General features: G+C 41.9%; 1 protein-coding gene across 2 annotated transcripts; it reads left to right on the forward strand.

The window, feature by feature from the left end:
- Positions 1 to 1,054: 1,054 nt before the first annotated feature.
- On the forward strand, positions 1,055 to 10,260 carry LOC139931532 (kinesin-like protein KIF2C). Of its 2 annotated transcripts, XM_078287990.1 has the most exons (22): positions 1,055 to 1,301; positions 1,388 to 1,482; positions 1,738 to 1,839; positions 2,293 to 2,341; positions 2,425 to 2,460; positions 3,222 to 3,368; positions 3,680 to 3,799; positions 4,187 to 4,284; positions 4,450 to 4,545; positions 4,900 to 4,954; positions 5,157 to 5,319; positions 5,718 to 5,808; positions 6,143 to 6,206; positions 6,603 to 6,694; positions 6,823 to 6,965; positions 7,449 to 7,662; positions 8,043 to 8,153; positions 8,603 to 8,670; positions 9,290 to 9,368; positions 9,457 to 9,534; positions 9,651 to 9,744; positions 10,053 to 10,260. In XM_078287990.1, the coding sequence occupies exons 1-22, from the start codon at positions 1,235 to 1,237 to the stop codon at positions 10,121 to 10,123; spliced, it is 2,133 nt and encodes a 710-aa protein (XP_078144116.1). In that variant the 5' UTR covers positions 1,055 to 1,234; the 3' UTR covers positions 10,124 to 10,260. The 2 variants fall into 2 exon arrangements, with proteins under 2 accessions (XP_078144116.1, XP_071781160.1); XM_071925059.2 differs by lacking the exon at positions 2,425 to 2,460.
- Positions 10,261 to 15,204: the final 4,944 nt, after the last annotated feature.

A 15,204-nucleotide genomic window follows, 5' to 3' on the forward strand; every position in this document is an offset into this window, starting at 1 on the left:
TTAAGCACCAACTTGTCCTCTAGGCCAGTGATTCTCAACTTTTTTCATATCAATGACCCTAATTTAGTCCACATTAGAGCCACAGAACCCCATTTGATGAGATTTTTGTCTCTTGGACCAAAATCTGACAATATTTATATTGTTAGATATGATTTTGTCCAGAATCCCATGACTATCTGTATTGTAGGTAGAGAGATAACAGTGAAACTATGATCAAAACAGTCATTCTTCTACATTCTCTAATTGTGTTAACTTCTTGTAAATGAAGTAATGGTGAAGTTTAACAATTCATCGATTTGCTGGGGACCCCCTGGAACCCCCTCAAGGACCCCTGTGGTCCCCGGACCCCACTTTGAGAACCACTGCTCTGGAAACTAGGCACTGAGACGGTACCCCTGTATTTCCTGTTACAGAACGCATCTGCCATGACCCACAACACTTTTTCCAACATTTTTTATATGACAATATGTCTAATTTTCTATATTGATAAACATCTGCAGCATATTTCTTCTTGTTCCTCAGTACATTGTATTTATCTATTCCTGTGTGCGTGCATCCAAATATGAGGACTTCATAGTTTTACTAATCATTTCATGTATTGTAATGACATTCTCAGAAATCAATCAAAATATGAAATAGCACAGTCGCTAATGCTTTCCTTCGTAATGTTTTGAGGTTAGCTCTATCTCGAATATGAGTTCAGTCAGCAGATATTTGTTCTGACTACCATTTGTGGCCAGGTGGACAGTGGTGTATCTTGGTTGACACTTGGCTTAGTTTAATTTAGTTTTAGTTTATTTGTTTGCGCATAAAAAAAAACAACCAAAAATTTTTTTTTTGAAATACATTTTGTTTTGTTTTTGTCACATAAATCGCTCTCAACAGATCCAGTGGGTGGCGGTAAAATGCAACATCGGATCATATCTACCGTAAAAAGCCAAAGAAGAAGAGGGAAGCGCACGACCAATCAAATTCTTTTACACCCGGAAATAACGTCAATTTAAATCTTGAGCGGTGTTGTTTTTAGCATTTTTTTTTATCCGTGAGAGAAAACACATACACTTATAAATTTATATACGAACATGAGATTTTAGTGCAGCTCTCGAAGGAAGCAACATACAGCGAACAAGATAGCCCTAAACAGAGTTCTGTCTTCGGCTAGGTAACGTTAGCGAGTTAACTGTTTTAACTGATTTCCCCGTTACAATAGTGAGCGCATAGGGTGTTGGTTGAAATGGAGAGCACGAGCAGCCTTTCACGACTTCTCGTCGGGCTTTCGGTGCAGATCAGTCGGAGTGACGGTGAGCTGACTGTTCCCTATCTATCGCCTAATACGTTGGCTGTTATGAATAAAGTCTGACTGGCGGTTTGTTTTTGTGTAAACCAGGTCGAGTGCATCTTGCCAGCGTGAAATCCGTTGATGCCACCAAGTCCACCGTCATGGTGGAATGGCACGAGAGGAACATCTGCCGAGGGAAGGAGGTGAGTGTCTCCAAAAAGAGCACACTTTGTAGTGAAAACATTAACTAGCCTGCCAGTGACTGCCTACTGTAAAAGCCCTTTACTTTGAAATATCCCATCATGGGATATTTGAGGGACTTTTGAGGGTGTTGACCTGGTATACTTCAGCTCCAGTTTAATATAGATCACTGGCTCGTTTCTCCTTGAGTTTGTTATTGACCAGTTGCTGCCAATCTTGTTAGACATTGATGACCCATGTATGTCTTTGTTGTGCAGGTTGAAGTGTCAGAGCTGTGTGGACTCAATCCAGAACTGCTGGACCACATAAACTCTGTCACTGCCAAAGCTGCCACCCCCCCACGTCCTGCCCCAGGGAAGGCAAGTGCAATTTGGCTTAAGTTTCCTAGAAACAAGGATGTGAATCAGCTTGTTGCTTATGTCTTTTCACTTTGAATGAGTCCACAAGACTGCATTTAGAAAAGGATTGTACTTTTCACGGTCAGTCAATTTGAATGTCAAATGCTCGGCTTTCTGTTTGTTTTTCAGTTGAGGTGGATGGAGCTAGCAGAACAGTTTTGTGTTTATGTACATTTTGTATTCATTATCCTTCATTATTATGTATTCATATCCTTTATACATTCATTGTTCACACAGTTTAGCAACCTGCTATGAATGACATCAGCCTTGGCAAAGCTCAGAAAAACTGTTTGGAGATTATTTGCAGACTGGAATCAGTTGTTACAGAAGCACACCGAGCCTCTTATGTGTGAGCAAAATGATTGACGTACTGAGTGACTAATCCCTCTTTCTTTCTGTTTGTTTTTTCAATAGAAGTTTGAGGGTCGACTGCGTTCATCCAGGATTCCTGCCCCTCCCTCCTGTATGTAAATTGATTACATTATTTGTCTATATTGGTCACATGTTCAATTGTCTTTCTCCTAACTGCTTGTTTCCCTCCAAAAGCCTCTGCTCCAGCAGCCACCCGAGCTGAAGAGACAGGTCGGCATGCCATGCATGTTCCTCTGTCTAAACAAATGAATCTTGTTCCCTAATCACTCCTTTGTTAATGGGATCTGGCAGTATTCTCTGTTTTTCTCTATTAATCTGCTTTAAATTGTGGCTGATTAGAACAAGTATACAGTAGAAGAAGAACTTTCTTTCCTCTTATAAATGAGAGGAAAGAAAGAGGAGTGGTCAGTGTTATCACCAGTAATGAAGGTGTGACATGTACACTGAGTCTTATCCATTAACAATGAAATAGAATTGAAAAGACCATTGGAAAAATCTCCATTTTTTTTTCATCCATTTCTGACTCTGATGATACAATACACTCCTTTTTAGTTCCTAAGACTAACTGGTCCATAAAGTAAAGTTCTTAACTGTCAATTAGTGAAATCTTTATCTATGAATGTGATTTAAGAGTTGGCATAATTATTTAAACACCTGTATCGCTAAACCCTCCACCTTTCTGTGCTTGTGTTTTTCACTCCTAACTCACTGCTCTGCATTATGGGTCTGTAAAATAAGTCTTGTTTTGTTTCCACTTGAATGGCAAACCCGTTGCTTTTGCTCACTTGTGATTTGTCAGGCTGTAGCCATGCATGGTCTATCTTTCCATTGTGCACATGGTTTCAAGGAGTTTGGATGAGGCTTAACCCCAAAGAAACAATAGTTATCCAGTTTCAGACATTGACTAAACATTGAACCAGCCACCATTACTCATTTTGCAGCTATTTGACTTGGATTTGTTCTGCGTTTAGTTGCCAGGAAGTCTCAGGCCAGGCAGACATGTCTGTTCCAGGTCCCTGCCCCTGCTGCAGCACCAGTCCCGACCCCAGAGTCTGCTCAGCCAAACCCAGAGACTCTCTACCCTGATATCCCTCCTGCATCAGTCCTCACAAACTCTGGTTGGTACCGGCTCTTCTGAAGGGTTTATAGGGAAGAGAAATCCACATACTGGAATTTGAATGTCCATGCATTTGCTTCATTCCACATTGGCAATTGGGAATTGTTGATCAATGTCTGATAACCACATCCCATGCCCATGTATTTTACACAATCCCTATGGTACACACAGTGGACATGGCACATTAGTAACTGTATCACAAAGTGTGGAAGATATTACATGGATTACGGTAGATCTTAACAAGATCTTCCTGGGTTTATGTATGTTATTAAATGTGTTACATGTTTAGACACAGTCTCCTTCCTTCCCCAGCGATTCCTAACCTGCAGCGCAGGAGGAACGAGGCCAAACAGTCGGCTCTGCCTTCCCTCAGTGAGGTCAGCAAGGAAAATGATGAGGTAGCGAAACGTCCTCCTGTGCCTGTAGTCACAGGTCAGTAGTGGATCTTACACACACGTTCATACACAAACTGCCTTCATAGTGTCGTTTTAAATCAACAGGATTATTTAGATCATATAGACATCGCTTCTATACACAAAGAGCTGTACACAATGAAGAAAGCAAGAGCCTGACCTCCTGTTCACTGATACAGGCCTGACAAGATCGCCTCATTTGTCTCTAGACAAGGATTTGGGGATGTTTGGGGTGTTTTCCTTCTATGCAGACATACATCATTTTCATCACACGAGTAAAGAAGAGCTCATTAGTGGATATTTTGCATCAGTAGATGTTGTGCATGTTAATTTTAACTTCTCCCTTATATCATTCATCTTTTTTATTTCTAAGGATGATAATATTCAATATTTCTGTGCACTTCAGGCAGAAGGAGATCTGTGGCCCCGCAGGAACTAAACAAGGGCAGCAAAAGGCTGTCTTGTGTTGCTAAGCCCCTGGACACACAGACCAAGAAGGGAAAGGTGAGATTATAGTTTTCTTTCTCATTCTTATGTCTTTCTATCCTTGTCAAGTGGAAAGTGGTCTACTTGGCTATCATTTTAGATGTGGTGGTATGCCGGCGGGTGAAAAGACGAGTTCCTTGGATAACTAAATTTTGATTTAATTTCCCTTTGTGTCTCCTGTAGTTTGGAGAGGCTGCTCGACCCAACCAGAAATTCTACCAGATGATCGAAGAATTCAGAGAAACCCTGGAAATAACTCCCATGTCAGCCACTGACCCGGTAAGACTGGACTGAAAACACATGTGCCGGTGTTGGGGTTGTACTGTCACGCCATGTTGAATCCACAGAGTTGAACTGAATGCTTACAAGGACGGACACAAAAATGCGGCCGCACAATAACCACAGATGGCAGCTGTGACAAAGTGAAAGTAAACGCTTCTTCAAATAATGTCACTCAAACTGTGTTTGCAGTTGTGACATTTAGGTCAACGAATGTCACGCATTTGAGAGAGCTTGGTATATTTTCTAACTTGGACAGCTTTATTAGGTTTCACCATTTTAGATGTGCACTGCTTTTGTCTTCATTGTAAAATGAGCATAACACTTACTTTCACATACTTTGTTTTTGTACAGGTTGAAACTCATAGAATTTGTGTTTGCGTTCGCAAGCGGCCACTCAACAAGCAAGGCAAGTTGTGAATGATGTCTCACACATCCTGTATACAGTATGTTCTTGAAAAAATTGATTAATTGAAGGGAATGGTTTCGTCCATACATAATCTCACCACCGGCTTTGGTTTACAAGGAAAACACACATTATGTGGCTTTTGGAAAGCCCAGTCCAGAACTGGATTTGTATTCCCACTTGACTTCCTTGTTTGCGTATTCAGAGGTCACTAAGAAGGAGATAGACGTGGTCTCTGTACCTGGGAACGGTGGTCTGCTGGTCCACGAGCCAAAACAGAAGGTGGACCTCACCAAGTACCTGGACAACCAGGTGTTCCAATTTGACTACTCCTTTGACGAGACCGCCACCAACGACTTGGTCTACAGGTAGTGACCTTATCTTACCTTTTCTCATGCAGCAGACCAGATCTGATCCCAGGTTTTCTGAGTGAGATGGCAAAGATGCACCAGTTGTTCAGGGGTGAATTTTCTGCCTGACCAGAGAATGGGATTAACAGCTCCCATTTTGACCTGTGTGTTAACACCACCTGCAAACAACTTGGTCCATAGGTAGATCTTAGCCGTGTTTAATTATGAAATGCTCTGTGTTTTTTTTTTTAAATACTTAGGTAGGTCAATAAAAAGGTGGAAGGCTTAATCTATAATTTTCATACATGCTACATATACATGCATTATTTATCCCTTGGTTGTGAGAGCAGTTAACAGAGCAAAGGCAGCAGAGACCTTTGTTTTTTGACATAAATGACACAAGTTCTTTCCCTCAGGTTCACAGCCAAACCTTTGGTCCAGTCCATTTTTGAAGGTGCCATGGCAACATGTTTTGCCTACGGCCAGACAGGAAGTGGAAAGACTCATGTAAGTCTAAGTATGCTTACTGTACCGGGGTTGAGTTGTCTAAAAGCTTAATTCCATATGCAGATTAGTCCATAAATTTTGTTCTCCAGCTTCATAGAGGCCTAAGCCAAAGGAAACATTGGAATATGGAGTATGCTTTATTTATTTTGATGGAAACAAATTAATCATGTTCTCATCAGTCAAATCATCCTTGGCTCTGAAGATGCTTCAAAGTGTTAGTCGTTTGCACCCAAATGTAAAAAAAAAAAGTGTTCTCCAGTTATTCTTTGGGTTAAGGCCAGAGACTTTTCAGAACACAAATGTGTTTTTTAATATAGCGCTTTTTCCCCCTCAGACAATGGGAGGTGATTTCACTGGGAAGCACCAGAACAACGCTAAAGGCATCTACGCCTTGGCAGGTAGGAGCTAAATCCTCCCCAGTGGCTCGCAACTGTCCATTCCACAGACTCCCTAATATAGCCATTTGGGTTTATTGGGGACTCTGTTTTGAGATCAAGGTTCCATCTGGTCATGGAATTCCTGGAACGTCATGGAATTGTGAGAGGTGTAGAATCATGGGATATCACAGGATTTAACATTTGAATCACTGAAAAGGAATTCATCAGAAGCATTTTTTCAGCTTGTTTCATGCACATTCTTCGCATTGGATTTGTCCCCCACTCACCCAGGATAGGAAATCCCATCGCATCTACTAGCTCAATTATTCTGACAAAATACTCACCCAGGATTAACCAAGCTACTTTTTCGCATTAGAATCTCAATATGAATGATTGCTGCACTTTTCTCCGTTTCAGCCCAGGATGTTTTTGCCCTTCTGAGCCAGAGGAGATATGCTAGTCTGGATCTTTGTCCCTACGTCAGCTTCTTTGAGATTTACAATGGCAAGGTAGGAATGACAGGCTCTCCGGCCTCCAAAACTGTACTCATTTAAAACCTTTGACATAAAATATAACCCACTTTATATTGTCCGTATTGTCATGGTATCCTTCAAGTGAAATGTGCTTGTGGATTCAGGTGTATGACCTGCTGAATAAGAAGGCCAAGCTGCGTGTTCTGGAGGATGAGCGGCAGCAGGTTCAGGTGGTCGGCCTGCGGGAGGTGTGCGTGTCCACAGCAGAAGACGTCATCAAGATGATAGAGATGGGCACTGCCTGCAGGTACGTATGAGTGAGACCTCCCCACACACACACCTCCAAAGGTAAGAGAAATATAATAAATAATAAGGCACTTCAACTTAAAATCATAAGTTTCCTTGCTGGCTTGAAATTGCAAGTTGTCTGAAATAGTGCTGAATAGTTAGGTCAGAGTTCATTAGCTGTTTTCATGTAGCGAAGCTCACTGAGTGAACTTAAGACAAGTTCAATCAGCAAATCTCTAGCCATGTTTACAAGTCTTTACTAGTTGAAACCACTGATTGATGAGCTGCATCACACTGTTATTTATCTTTTTACCACTAAGGAGGTTTTAGTCAGTTGCTCATGTGTCATAAAATTATTATACTGTGTGCTGAGAAGTAAGCAGCTGACACTGTACTTATTTATCAGCTTCATAACTTATAATCACACGTCATGCTGCAGTTGATGAAATATGGCATTAACGTGGTTGCCTTCTCTTTCCCTCTCCCTCACCGTCTGTCCCAGGACGTCGGGCCAGACGTCGGCCAACGCCAACTCATCCCGCTCACACGCCATCCTCCAGATTGTCCTGCGCCGCAGTGACCGCGCCGCCACGCTGCACGGCAAGTTTTCTTTGGTTGACCTGGCAGGCAACGAGCGCGGCACGGACGTTAGCAGCAACGACCGCAGCACACTGGTCGAGACTGCCGAGATCAACCGCAGCCTCCTGGCTCTCAAGGTAGACTGGCTGACAGAAACATGCGCACACTACATGAATTAGTAGCTGAGCTGTGAAGAGAGAATATGAAGCGTCTTCTCTCTCCCACCTCAGCTGGGATGCAGATAAGCACTCTGACCTCTCAAATGAAAACCATTAAGGACAATGAAGTACTATACTACTCAGAACTCAAATATTTAATATGCATACACACCACCTGAAAGGCTGTTTAATTAGCAGTTAACCTGCCCTTTGTTGAATGCATCAGCAAATGAATTTGAAAAGTTAATCAATGTATTTTTGCAATACAACTTTTTCTTGCTTGGTGTACAGGTTTCTGTGGTCTGTTATTTACAACATGTGAGATGTGACTAAAGATGCTTCCACTCTTCTTCCTTCAGGAGTGTATTCGTTCACTGGGAATGAACAGCGATCACATTCCATTCAGGATGAGCACTTTGACCAAAGTCCTCAGAGATTCCTTCATTGGAGAGAAGTCCAGGACCTGCATGGTGCGTGCCAAGCACACACCAAATCTTGGTTATTATTACTCTGCCACACAGTATATCGCAGCATAAATAGATAAAGACGACAACGCAGTAGACTGTACTACAATAAGCACAAAGTCTGCCTCACTGTTACTATGATATTCGAATTGTACACAGTATATTAAAGCATAAATACAGATAAAGAAGTCCACACAGTGGATAACAATAGTTTCTTTGATTTTTTTTGAATTTTTTTGTTCACATGAGGTGAAAATCACCATACTTGGAGAATCTTTCTGACCATTGTTAATTTTGAATGTCACTTACCTGCTAATGAAGTAAAGATGAACCCCCATATGCTGCACGTACTTAGTAATATGTAATTCTTCAGACCTGCACTGGCACTAAACTAATCTTGCTGAGTATGCGTTAGATGATTTGATTATCTGTGTGTCTATCTATGCCCTTTTCAGATTGCTATGGTGTCTCCAGGCATGACATCATGTGACTACACAATGAACACACTACGCTACGCTGACAGGTACATAGTTTGTTTATTTAACCTCTCATGCCAAATAAGAACAAAATCATAAACGACTAGAAGGCACTCTGTGGAGCATAAACCTCATTCTCCAACTTGCAAAGCTGCAGCCTCCATAACGGTTTATGTTTGTTAATCATTTGCCTTCTGGGTTTGGTTTAGCAAAATATGACAAAATAGCACATAATTGCAATGCTGTATGCAGCCAACTTGGAAGTCGGAACAGCACATGAACACAGCATTATTGATATGGCCGAAAAACGAAAATCACCTCCCAGATCCAGATCACCACCAGTCTAATCTAATCCTTGGTACCTGTCCACCACATTTCAGACAAATCCATTTGTAACTTTTTTTGAGATGCTAACAAACATAACTTTCTTCCCATTTCGCTGGCGGAGGTAATGATGGCCTAGGAGGTCACTGTCAGAAACATCTCAGTTAGCCGTTTACTGTGATATTCAATATGTCTGGGTGCTACTGCTTTCAGTTCAACTGGTGGATTTTCTTGAATTGAAATGTTAACAAACTTTCATCATGACAAGGATCTCCCACTCCCATTGGCCAAAAAAGTCCTTCCCCTCACCTCACTTTAAACGTCTTTTCCCCTCTTTGTCAGGGTCAAGGAGCTGAATGGCTCGTCCAAAGCTGGTGGAGCAGCTAAGGCACTAGAGCCCATGGATAGCTCATCAGAAGAGGTCAGGTTGCAAATAAGTCCAGAATCAATATTGCTATTGATGATGTATCATGTACAGCTTTCTGAAAGTCTGCTCTTCTTTGCTGTAGGAGTCTGTGGATCCCAGTGTGTATGATGCCATATCTCAGGTGTCAGAGCTGGAGGAGAAGGTTTATGTGGAGCTCCAGGTATCATTTCCCTTTCTCACTACTGTAGTGTCCTATTAATCAGAGAAGACATAATGCCATTCAAAATTATTTTACTTTGTTAATCCTCAGACCTCTTTCATTTTCTTGCTTCCCAGGGGGCCAATGAGCTCGTCAAGGCAATGGAACAAACTTCGTATAACATTGAGATGGGACTTCCTGACCTGGTGGATCATGCCAGAAAACTGCTGGGTTCGTACACAGCACAGCTTGATTTTTCTGTCCTATTGGTGTATGTGTCGGATAATACCCCCTTGCCATTCAGATGATATATAAATTCGAAATGGCAAAAACTTTCCTGTTTTAAAGCCCTAATCCGTGATTTCACTGTAGGGCCTTTCACTGCTGAATGTTCAATATGAGTTATAAATGGTTCTGAAAGGTGCAAAAGCTTCATTTTGTTTTAGTTGAAATCATGTAGCTGTGTTGTTTGGGCAGTAGATACAGGACCAATTGTTGTGTGAGTGAATGTAAAGTAGAATCTCTTCTGTCATCCACAGATACCGTGTTGGCTTTGCAGTCTAGTGTGGATCAAGAGCGACTGGCAAGGTTGAACCCCAATTGTCGCTGAGGAAAAGCCCGCCCAGCCATCACCCAAGTCTTTGTTTTAACACAAAATGTGCATGTTTTGAGGTGTTGCTCTTCGGCTTTTATTGTGATCTAAACTACTATTCATTTTTTTTTTCAATAAAATATATTCAAACAGTATCTGCTCATTAAAAGGCAAAGGAAACAAATATCTGATTGCTTTACTTTTGTCTTGTTACCTTTAGCTGAAGTTTTCATGCCCCCAAAATGTGTGAAAGAAAGTCTATATGAAGAAAAGCAATGGTTTGCATGTGTTAAGCCAGTTTTGGGTTTTCACAGTGAGGTTTTCCTCACAAGCAATACCAATAGTAAGATGCTTTTCCTCATCCCCAAACAACAGATATTTGGCTTAAATAACATCCACACAGCTGCAGCGCTTTCTTCGTTAAAGTGTACTTTTGCAACTTTCATCTAAATGCAGCTGTTTGGCTGAACTGTGAGTCTGCCTGGGGAAGGACATTCATCTCAGGTTGTTACATTTTAACTCGGTAGTAGAATTGCTTGACCTTTCCCTGGGGAGTTTTTGTTATAAATTTAAAATACATTGAATTAAACATTTCCACATAACCTTCCTTTATCGGATGTAATCCCATGTGGGCGGATAAAGACAATATTGAGTTTTACAATGTTTAATTGCAATGTACTTTATTGTAGGTTATACTGTAGTTTATCATGTGAAATCTCTTCAAAAATGACTTCTGGTAAAGTCTATGCAGTTAATTCTATTAAATTATTTGCATTTCGTATCAGTGGACATTTTCATCCGAGTTCATCCAACCACTCTGCTTGCACACAGTGACTAACAATAATACTCCCTTTATACAAAATATCATACTTGCAATGTTGTAACAGCAAATACGAATTGTATGAAAATTAAGAAACTAAAATAATCTTCAAGCAGTCTTGGATAATGAACTATTAGGCAGTAGGGTGAGCTGAGGTTTAGTGAGTCAGAAGACAATCCTGTCAGCAAGCAGCCGCTCTGCTGAAGTGTCCTTGAGCAAGACAAGCAGTCTCTACCTGCTCTGTAGGAGACCCTGTGATTCAGCCCACCTGTCAGGGGAGACAAGTGAAAGGAGACTTTCCCTACAGAGATTAATAAAGTATCACATCAGGTCATCTAGTTGGCTACTGCCCTGAATTTGATCACAATTTGAACATGCCAGGATAACTCAGAAAAAAATAGTATGGAAACACTATTTAACAATTTCTGCTAAATCACTACTGTTAGCGTTACAGAATGGAGACAGGGGTACATGGTAAAATACATTCATTTCAGGAAAGTTGGCTAAATCTGAGTTTGAATTATTGATTTGTACTGAGATTCTGCACAGTCAAAAAAGCTCTGCTCTCAGTCCAACAGGCAAAGCTGGCGATGGTGTAAAGTCTAGACTAACAAAGGCCAGTACAGTGCCATGATAAAGGAGATGTTGGAAAATGCACCTATCTGAATGAAAAGCTAAGGAGACCGAGACTTTGAGTAGCACCAATGAGTTCTCAGAATTATGATCAGAAGCAGGCCAGGCCGCTGAAAATTTGGCAAATCAACTTTTCTGTGCTGAGAAGTAGTCAATATTTCTCCCACATCTTGCAGGTTTATTTCTCTTTTATCGCATTATGGCAATTGCCATAACAAATGTCAACTCGGGTAGTGTGTTGTCATGGTACTGCACTGTCCTCTCTGTTAAATTTAGCGCATAAAAGGATTAAGCAGTTTACAAATGAAACAAATGAATGACAAATAAATTCAGCCTTTTTTTAATTATACTTTTTCTTCTGAAAAAATCCCTTTCTGCTGACAAACATCTCAAATGTTTGAACCCACGACTTGCTACCTCTTACTTAAACTGTTGGAGTGCCGTTTCCTTATTAGTCTACAGATGTGCCCAGATTCTGCGAAATGCTAATTTACTGCACCTCAGCCATTTGACCGCAGGAATCTCGCCGTGTGTTTGTTTGTCCACATGCCCCCTCTCTCCCCACACCCATGCAAACCAGGCCCGGGAGTTCAGTCCCCCATGACATCAACAAGCAAAGACAGCTGGAGAATGACCCATAATGCAGTTCAGCCTTGCCTTCAGTGTGGGAGGCTTCCATTTTTTCCCCCCCTGTCTCCCCCCACCCCTTCACGCCCCCCCGCCCCCCCTCTCGGCCTCCAAACCTCCTAACTATACACAAGCTGGACTTATGTATACACATTCCCCGCAAGCGAACGCTGACACATGACAAATCAAAGGTCTAATAAACAGCTTGTGCCGAACAATTTTCCCCCACCACCAAAGGATAAAAATAAACAAATCTGTGTCGGTCGGGCCGGCCAGGCCGTTTGGTGGGTCTGTCTGTCGGTGACTGGGTGGCCCGGGCTGCTCGGTGTGAGGCCTGGGACGGAGCCACAACTGTTTCCTGTGAGCAGCCCAACCCCCCCACAACCTCTCGCAACTGGCTTAGTGGGTGGTATTCCCCTCCCCCGTCTTCTCCTCTCATCCTCCCCCCAACCTCTACACCCCTCCTCTGCTTTCCTCTCCTCTCTCCCTCAACCCCTCATCCAATCCTCTTTACCCCAAGCCCTCCTCCACTCCTCCCCTCTTCACCTCCCTCTCCTCCTAGCAGTCAGTCAGTCCATCCATTCTCACAGGCTAGGCCCAATGCTGAACACTTCCCCAATGGCCTTGTATGGGACAGTGTTGAACTCCTGTCTGCTGCAATTTTGTTTAAGTTGTCGTTCTTTACTTACTTTAGTCGGTCGTGATGATTCATGTGTGTGTGTGTGTGCGTGTGTGTCTGCTCTTAATTGTTTCATCAATGGCATGTATTCATTTGAACTCATGATCTCGGGCCTCATTTATCACAGGTTGTTACGCACTTGTGTTCTGCACTTTTGCATGATGACATCCACGCCAAACGTTTGATTATGAAACGTTGCTCTTGATGTGAAAATCGATGCTTTACTCTGATTTCCTCCAGTCTTGTAAAACTAGCTTTTATCGTTATCCAAAGTATTAACGTAATAGATCGCCTAGCATTTCCTTTGTGTTGTTATCACACTCTTTGAAATGATATCCAGTGGAATCCAGGAGAAAAAAAAACACTTAATGTCTTTAATTACTGATGCAGATCTAGAGATGAAGCAAGTGTGTGTCTGTGTGGAGGGAGGGGGGAGGAAGGGTAGATATTGGTTTTGTATACTCGATGTCTTTAAGACACTTTGAACCTCTTGTATTTGAATCTTACATGATTTGGATTGGTTTATTGGATTCAAATAAACGTGTGTGTGTGTGTGTGTGTGTGTCAGTAAGTCTATCAAATCTCAGTATTCGGGTGGACCTTATCTTCTCACAGCCTTTTACATGCCGTCTGTCTGACCCCACAATCATAGGGATGAGAAAGACTGAGTTTGCTGTAATGGTGAATGTCTCACTGAAAGAGTTTTTTCACTTACAGAGCACAATGACACACTGTAATAATTGTATAAACACTTATTGCTAGCTCAACTAACTTTGTATGCCTTAGAGAATCCATGTGCGTGTGCTGCATTCTTGTGTTCATGTGTCACTCTAACTAGCAAGAACAGAGAATTATCCATTTTAGAACTGATTATAGACACTGGAAAGAGAGAGAGGTTGACCTACAACAAAGGTCATGAGGTGAATTCAAAGATGATGAAAATACGCTGTATGTGTCATAGCCTGCTGAGCCTGCAGCACGGGCCCTTCCTCACACACGCACACAACGCTCGCCAGCATAATAGACAACTCCGACATACACATCCATGAGCAAATGTTTGCTCATGCTGGTAAGGAGTCAAAGTTTTGCTCGAGGACACTTCAGCAGGATGGAAGTTTGCTGCCAGCCCTTCCCTTTGAGTGGTAGTCTCTCTACTCACGCTGCCACCGTGCTGCCTGGAGACTGCAGCCGTGGAAAAGTAGCAAACCAGCAGAGTTTCAAGGTGCTGGTTTCTCAATCTGGAGAGTCGGTGGTGGCAGTGGTTGATTTGAGGAAGGAGGGGGCCTTGTATCTGTTGGCCCTGAGTCTGTTTAACTGCTCCCCTTTTTCCAGCTGTCCAAAGGCATATTTTCTCAGTGTAAAGAAAATTGGCAGAGGCCATGGCTGTGTTCCCATCACCTCTATACAGACTAAATAAACACACATGCGTACGTGTGTGTGTGTGTGTGTGTGTATGTGTGTGTACATACACACATAGACATGCGTGAGCACACTCTTACAAACCACCCAGGAAGGTTGACAGACTGGTAGAGGAGAAAGAGGGGGAAAAGGAGAAGAAAGGGAGAGAATGAAGAGGAGTACCAAGGCCCCGGTTTCTCCACTCCTCTGCCTCTCTTTCCTGTCACTCTGTCCTTGAAGCTCCTCTGCCTCTTTGTTTGTGTGGTTTGAGTGGGAGTAAATGATAGTAATTTTGCAATTCTCTCACACACTCAGCATTTAATGTCCATCCTTTAAGTCCGTGTTTTTGAATGTCTTTTCAAAGTTTGGGGCCTCAAAGATGGGTCGTGGGGAAATTAAAATGTTTCCCTAATTTTTATTTTTCTTGTGTTTTCTTGCCGAAGCTTCCAAAAATCCCCGATCTAAGCTACGATGAAACTCCATAGGCTAGTAGTAATAGTTTTGGCACAACAAAGCGACTCATTAGTGCACAGAATAAATTGCAGGCCACATAAAACATAAAAAAAAAAAATGATGTTTGAAAACCACTGCTTTTATTCATGCTGTGCAGTAAGGACCAGATGTGAAGGGAAGGTTTCAATAAGAACATTGTATCTATTGTGAACCTTAGGAAAATTAAATTTTGAATGTGCAGTAAAGATACTGTAATTGTCAAACATGAATTTCTATGAATGCTTATTAAGATTTTATGTTTTCTATTACAATATTATTTGAAAGAAAATCTAAGGAAGTTGCTGTAAATTAGGATGTGTTCTTGGTCTGTGGTGCATTATACAATATGACCAGCAGAGAGCAATCTAGCTGCAAACAGAAAGCAAAATACTGGCAGTTACAACTTACTCCTCACTTGAGAATAAGAGCCAACAGCCTACTTGGCATGTG

Source organism: Centroberyx gerrardi, chromosome 13, assembly GCF_048128805.1.
Source record: "Centroberyx gerrardi isolate f3 chromosome 13, fCenGer3.hap1.cur.20231027, whole genome shotgun sequence".
NCBI classification, from domain to species: Eukaryota; Metazoa; Chordata; class Actinopteri; order Beryciformes; family Berycidae; genus Centroberyx; species Centroberyx gerrardi.

Excerpts from the sequence above, each read along its gene's own strand:
- LOC139931532 (XM_078287990.1), top strand. The coding sequence starts at position 1,235 with ATGGAGAGCACGAGCAGCCTTTCACGACTTCTCGTCGGGCTTTCGGTG. Across the intron at positions 2,342-2,424 it reads GATTCCTGCCCCTCCCTCCT|CCTCTGCTCCAGCAGCCACC; the intron begins GTATGTAAATTG and ends TCCCTCCAAAAG. Across the intron at positions 9,745-10,052 it reads TCATGCCAGAAAACTGCTGG|ATACCGTGTTGGCTTTGCAG; the intron begins GTTCGTACACAG and ends TGTCATCCACAG.